We start from the raw sequence: 7,498 nt of genomic DNA, 5'->3' as shown, positions 1-7,498 counted from the left end.
CACACACACACATGCCTCTCAAATGGAGCTAAGCAGCAATTAAGTGATCATTTCAGTACACACCATTAAACACATGCAGCCACAGACAAAAGACAGAAAAACATACAAGAGCACAGACACTTAAGGCTCAGAGGCATTTTTACACACATCGATAGACACGCACACACAACACACACACATATATACACACACAGATACACACAGCAGTCAAAATATTGTATTTCCTAGTTTGATTTTTAACATAATTGAACATGTATTATCTAAACTCTGTGTCTGCGTTTAACACGAGGGAATGTGAAAATTATACAAACACAAACAAATCTCATCTTTTTAGTCGACAATGTGTTTAAAACAAAACAACCATCAGGAAACAACTGGTAATGAAAATAAAACTCAATCAAGTGACTCACTATATGACACTTATTCATTATTCAAAGTCTTTGCATCAGAAACCAAACCAAAAACTTGTAATGTTTCAATAGTCGCCAAGTACAAACATAGTAGTTGAAATACTTTTTTATTGCGTTGCGTCATACACTCATTTTAACATTTCCATTCAGTAGTTAGTTGAGCAACACTCAAACTCAACTCGCAGCCACTAAAACATCAGAGCCGCTCCATCTTGAAACTGCCACGACGTTTTTGAGGTTAGATTTCATATTTTGTCGTCCTTGAAAATGTTTTTAAAATTACAGTTGCTCTCAAGTTTGCTGTTTTATCCTGCTCGGCCCTTTATCTCGTCACCGCGTTCTCTCTTTCTCTCTTACCGTATTTATCGGTGGTGGAATTATTCACTTGGCTTGTGGCTCAGTTTGAATAAATTGAGTGTTGAACTCTCTCAAAGAGGGGCTGTTTTGGCAGGCGTACATTCGTGTCCAAGTAAACGTGTGTGTTACATGTGTGCGTGGTATTAACAAAGCGACAGTGCATATGAGATGACTAATCCCACCGGAATAGCCCACTTATGTTCTGTTTGAGAGCAGTGTAATTAAAGGGAAGCACCTCACCCAAGTCACCCAATTCAATACAAAACATTGGCTCATACTGACACACATTCACCGAAATACACACACTGCTTACTCTGTTCAGACACAAGTGAGATTTATGACAATCCAGTTTTAATTTAGCCACGGAATACATGGAAACCTGGAAATAACATGAGGATTAGAAAGCAGAGAGCAAGAGGTCAAAGCAATGACAAAAAAGACTTGGGGACAAAACAAATTATTTTTATTTTCAAGCGTGTGCATATCATTATTTTCATTATGAACGTGTGTGCTAAGGTGATAAACCACTTTCTATTCATTAAATCTGCGTCTTTTCTTAAGATATTTGCAGTTCACGGAGTAGATACGAACATTTTAGCACAAAGGAGAAGCCTCAATATCGATAGACAAGGTGAGTTTATTTGTTTAGCACATACATAAAGTAATAAAGTGCTTTACAGAATAAGAAAGACTTTAAAAAGACAATACAACAAATCAAAACATAAATAATCATCATAAAATAGTCATATCTACAGCTAAACAGAACCGAATACCACAATAATGATTAAAAATACCACTTTTAAGTAGTATTTTTGACAATGGAATACATTTTCAACACAAAATAATAAGATATAGATCAAGACTATTCTAAAACCACTCACAAAAGTCCAATAAATATTCACTTTTCGTTATTGATACCTGCTCAAATGAATATATATATACTCTGGACACTGCTTCAGGTTGAACGCCTTGGCTGAGGTCTAACTTCCCCAGTACTTCCAGTGTGACTCGGGTGTTGTTTGGCGGCGGTTTGCGGAGCTGTAGGTTGGTGTTTGTGCGCAGTGACACAGATGTCAGCGCTGTCAGCTGTGAGGTCTGTGTCGTCTGTCAGGATGTGATGGGGCTAAGTCTTGGCCCAACCCAGCGTGACCCAAGATGGCCCCTGACCGCCGTGGCCCCGAACGCTCTATGTGTTTTATAAGTGGCTCGGCATCGTTTCACTTATGCTATGGAGAGCTCCGGGTGCAAATGTTGTACGGTAAAAAAGAGGAATGGATAGACGTGGATGCGCTTAAGCTTTTTGGGGGTCTTCTATGGGTTTTTTAATGACATAAATGAAGCTTAATGTTGAGTTTATGATCAGATGAACTGACATTTGATGGTTTTTGTGGATGGAGACTATTCCAGCTGCAGGAGTTGAAGTCGTAGAACACCCCAGCAGTGCGAACATTAATCTGTAAAGTATTTTTGTTGATTTAATGAGTTTCTTGATCACGCCTTCACTCTGATCGAGGGTAAACGGATGTAACTTGTATGTTTCATTGAATACTGTGGCCTTCCCCATCCAAAGGTCACTCCAGAAGAGTTGGTGACAGGCAGCAGAAGTCCCTTAAAGCTACCAGCTGCTCTCCTCTCCTTGTCCCGCTCTCCTTAGGCCATCCGGAGACACACATACTCCACAGAAACACTGAGACACTCGAGCGAACCAAAACAAGTCACATCTAAAATCTTCAACCAAAGTGGAGAATAATCTTTATTTGTTTTGCACCAGTTGTTATAATAACCCGTGTATAACTCCTGTGTAGGCGTCACGAAGAAACCTGAAAGTCTTGTTTATTTGGGAAAAATAAAACTATGTGCACATCTGTCTATTTAATTCTTTTAAAAGTCTTAAAACTTTGAATTTTACTGTATAAAATTTTGAAATTGAAAAAAGTAATAGACGACTTGTAAATACGCTTTTAATCAAACTTTATTGGAACTTTGGGGATTTTATGCTCATTATTTACATTTTATTTTAATTAAGAATGCGCATTAGCAATAACGTTAACAATGCTTATGAAACAAACCCATTAATGTGCATAAATGTGCGTTAATATTACGATCTGCGCAGTCTGACAGTTGGATTTTAGCTCCGTTGTTTTGTGTTTCTTTGTGTTGAATGATCAGTCTTATAAATAACTACATATACCTATTGTATCGCTCTAAATGAACAATCACCGCTGCTGTCCACTTTCCTCGTCTTTGTGTTCTTGAGATTCCTGCGCCTCCAGAGTGTTCCCCTGGTGCAGTGTGCGGCTGCTCAGTGGGGGGCTGTGGTCCTCTGTGTTGTGCTGTGCTGACAAAGCTCTCAGATAACTATATACACCTCTATCTCTGCAGTGCACACCGGCTTTAGAACTGCCTCTGTGTGCTGGTTCTAGCATTATTCTTTTTTTATATTTACCTGAAAATGCATTATAATATTAAAACTACTCTGTACAGCAGTGGCTCTGTGAGGATGTGACAGAGAAGTGACCAGTGCCCATAGCACCCTCTGTTGGCTAATCAAGAAGTGCGCCTGTGCATATTCTGCTCTGATTGCTTGTGCATACAGGGGTTTTGCTCTTTTTTTTTGCAGGGATTTAGTGTAAAAGTCAGTAATTATTATAGCTCTGTGTATTTTTTGTTAGTTTTTAAGCCTTACGTTTTCCTCCTAACCAGACACAACATCAAATTACATTCCATCTTCATAAAACTCAGACAATAACCTAGTCCCGGGCTGTAAATATGACAGACACACATATATCAATGGGAAGCCAAAGGGTCAACAGCTTAAGTGACCAACCTTTGGAATTTGTTAAGGATATATTTGACCAGTGTACACACGCGGCCAGACACAGTGCCCTGAATGAACCTGCTGCACACTATTGAGTGGTGTGATTGATGCCAGTAAGAGTTGCAGCGGATAATTCTTCCACTGGTGTCAACAAGGGTCAGACGCGCACACAAAAACTGAGCTGTGGGTCACCTGGGCAGCGCACACATAGACACCGCGCGCTGTACTGTTCCTACGAGAGGAATCGTGGCAAAAAATGACATTACAAACTATAGGCTGATTTGTTCTGCAGCATTTGGGTATGTGTGTCTGTTGCGTTTGTCTAGAAGAGGAAGACCAAGGCGTAAAGTGGCCTAAAGGGGTCACTGTCAACTTACCCACACATGGACCCACCAATCAATAAGACTCTGGGTGGAGAAAGCGAGAAGCAACACGTTCTATTTGACAAATCTTTACATTTATAACTGCATGGTTACACTGCATTTTACAATTATGTCTTGTGTCAGTGTTAGACAAGTTGTAATTTCAAATATGTAAAAAAAATGTTATATTATTGTTCCTGGATTGCGTAGCTAGAAGTGCTATAGTGTGTGACAGCTACATGTGTAAGAAAGGGGGGTTTTTGGTAAAAGATTTGTTTGCCCGGTAGTGACGGCACCATTGATTCACACTCATCTTTGTCGATGCTTATAAGCCCCTGGATACATCATAACTGGTGCGTGAGCTGTGCGTGTGTTTACATGTGTGAGAAGCATATTGTTGTGTTGGTGTGTTGTTGTTCTCACTGTAGATTTGGTCCTTTGCTTTTGTGTGTTGTGTTTGAAATCTTCTAATGATCCTTTTTTTTTTTTTTTTTATCAGAAACTGTAAAACTGTAACAAATTTTATGTCAACGAGTAAATCTGCTTCTAAATGACATGCAAAGGATTGATCAGATAAACTGTTATTTATATATTTTAAATGTACGTTTATTCATGTATCACTCAGTGTGTGATTTACTTCTATTATATTGTTAAATATAAATATACTAGAGCAAATATTTTCTGTTTTGAACACTAGGTTTAGACATCCAGAATCACATCCTCACTGAAATACTCCATAAAATAACAATGTTTTTATATAATTAATTACTTCCAAACAGATCATTTCTCATCCATGTTACTGTTTCTCTTCAGTTTTATATGTAGATCTATCTTTTATAAACATTGGGCGTTGGATCTACAGTAGCTGAACTGCTACACAAGCTGGTGCCAGCCTGGCAGGGGTTTCACAAAGCAGCAGGCAGTTGGGAAAAGCTTGTCCCAATCATTCCCAAATCATTCCACAACAAAGGGCAAGAGGCCTGGAATTGCCATAATCCGGTCTTTTACTGCTGAGCGTCGGAGGGCGGATTCTGTGCTCTGTGTTTGTTATGATTAGGGTCTGTGTCAGGGTCAAGTTCACACCTGTTCTTCTTAAGGCTGTTTTTTTGGGGGGTTGTCGTCTAAATTAGAGTAAAACATACAGTGTATTTCCACAGTGATTCCTCTTTATTGTTCAGTAGCTTTTGTAGAAAAAAACCCAAACATTTTGAAAAGAAAATGACTTTGAGTGACAGAGAAGCACAACATCCGCTCCAGCAACAAAGGAGCAGGAGAAACATTTGGTTTAAATGCATCCCTCACCTGTGTGCTCTCTCCTCCTCCTAGTGCCTGCGCTCTTTGTCTGATCCCTCCCTCTCCACCTGCTCCTCTGCCTCTCTCTCTCCCTCTCTCTGCTTGGCTCCACCCTTGACTCCACCTCTATTCACAGCAATTGGTCCAGCATCCACCAACCAGAGCCCCATCTGGACCTGAGGGACTGCATATGCAAAAGCACGCTTAATATTCATGAGCTTCTATCGGGGCTTTAAGTCGTTCATTAGGACAGCGGCACAGCTTTCCGTCCCAACTGGCTGAGTGGCTGCCTGTGCGTGCACCTATAGCCCTCTCCCCGGCACTCACACACACATCTCCACGGTGACAGTCGGGGCACAGCCAGCAGCCCGCGCGCAGCCTGCTAATTGTGCTGCTCTGTCCAAGCGGAAGGAAGGAAGGACTCAAAGACTTCAGAGAAGAAGAGGAGAGAGGAGGCACAGCCAAACTTTACTTTTGTCACGTTTTGCTCTTTTCTTTTTTCGGTGGAGGTTGACATGACAATGATCAGGTTTCGCCGATGGATTCGGTAGGACATCCGTTATCCGAGTGTTTTTTAATGCACTCTGAACAAGAGTAGGTAAATTTTCTCTCCTCTCTTCCTTCATCCCTCACTTCCATGTGCATCCTGTCCACTGTGGTGTTGTGTTGATGTGCTGGTATGCAGCGAGGTGTCCCGTTCTGTGTCAAGGTTGTTCCTGTCAGTGGCAGGCGTTCACTGTGTGTTCTGTGAGTTTGACTGCAGTGCACTGACAGCAGTGTCCCACCAGCGCTGTCCTGGACTCTCATTTACAAACACCTGTGCACACAACAAGACCAGAGTTTCTTTAACTTCATGTTGTTCTTTTCACTCGTTTGCACAGTATTTGCCATGTGTTTGGGCTCACACTCCTGAGTCAGTGCAGCAGAGGCTGTGTTCACCTGGACAGGACAGAGGTTAGAGGGGAGTCATAGAAAGAGGGTCCCATCATCCAGCTGTGGACAGACGGGGACCAGAGCACAGTCAAATGCCAGAGGAGGTAGAATTTCAGCCGGCCGCCTCAGCGTGTGGCCTGCGCAGGCATCAGAGCCACAGTGACACACACTGACACACACTCACACAGACAAGTGGCGCTGAGTGCTTCTTTGGACAGGGCTTTGCTCTTTTAGCTGTGCTCCTTGGATGGATCTGTGTAAAATCCTGCTGCTTTTTAGACTGGACAATTAGACAAATGAAGTCGCGTATATGAAGTTCAGATTCTGCCTTGTACGGCTGATCAGAGGTTCATGCCAAGTTCATGCACAGACAGGTGTGAGCTCAGGGCCACGTTCACTGCTGGACTCAGTCTCTTTTGAAGATCATAAATCAGTACATTCAGATTTGACTTTTTGGGCACTGTAGGTGTATTTTATTCTTTAAAAAAAAACTTTAGAGGTGATTATAATCTTTAACATAAACAGTTTCGTGCTGCTGAGGAAATTCTGATCGTTTGGATTACGGCCAATGTGATGAAACAAAAAGCCCAAAGCCTGATTTAAAAGAGCTTTATGATTTCTGTGAAGCCGTCACTGCCCTGTCTGTTTTGTCGAGGGGTTTCTTCTTCCTCAACGCGCTCAAATCATTTGAAGGTTAAACAGACTATAACTTTATCAATTTTATTAACCGTATTTCTGAGCAATCATTTTCCATACTATAATTATTTTTTCAATCATTGACATTTGGGGAAAAAAGTGTTTTTGTTTTTTTTTGTTTTTTTTATTTGTTTTTGTTGTTTATTTTAAATTTGTTTTATTTCATTTATTTATCTATACTTTATTATTTATTATTATTTTCAGTTTCCTGCTTTTCTGTTTTATTTTTAACAATATTTAATTAAAAGCGTAAATGTTTTTATTTTTTTATTTTATTAATACACATAACTATTACTAACTACAAATTAAAACAAAATTCCTCGTGTTCCTCGTGTTTGACAACTTCCTTACTCTTGTAAAGTGAAACCCTATTTACTGAAAGTCTTTTTTTCCTAAATGAAGTTTATTTTCTAAATAGGTTTAACTGTTGTGTTTGACTCAGACTCCTCAGTTTCGCTCGTCGCCGACACTAATTAAAATATTAGGGATAATGATGATCTTACGGATAATAATCACAACAACCAGCACTTAAGCTGTTAACATAATTGCGTTCCCCTCTTGCCACAGAATACATAACATTTGCATTTCATTAGTATATTTCTGTGTTGTAAGTTGAGGCGTTTACATGT

The 7,498-nt window shown here is 40.2% G+C and overlaps 1 protein-coding gene across 5 annotated transcripts in view; it reads left to right on the top strand.

Moving 5' to 3' along the window:
* The first annotated feature begins 5,517 nt into the window (after positions 1-5,517).
* esrrga (estrogen-related receptor gamma a) overlaps positions 5,518-7,498 on the top strand; it is a 47,874-nt gene continuing 45,893 nt past the window's right edge. For 4 of the 5 annotated variants that reach the window (XM_033987746.2, XM_033987768.2, XM_033987753.2 and 1 more), the window contains exon 1: positions 5,518-5,834. In XM_033987746.2, coding sequence (XP_033843637.1) covers positions 5,779-5,834 — 56 coding nt within the window. In that variant the 5' untranslated portion in view covers positions 5,518-5,778. Of the gene's footprint in view, positions 5,839-7,498 lie in introns of all 5 variants that reach the window. The other variant, XM_033987775.2, reaches the window with a different exon arrangement.

This window comes from Periophthalmus magnuspinnatus, chromosome 3, assembly GCF_009829125.3.
Source record: "Periophthalmus magnuspinnatus isolate fPerMag1 chromosome 3, fPerMag1.2.pri, whole genome shotgun sequence".
Taxonomy (NCBI): domain Eukaryota; kingdom Metazoa; phylum Chordata; class Actinopteri; order Gobiiformes; family Gobiidae; genus Periophthalmus; species Periophthalmus magnuspinnatus.
The sequence above is the reverse complement of the archived record's forward strand: the minus strand, read 5'-3'. Positions and strand labels throughout refer to the sequence as shown.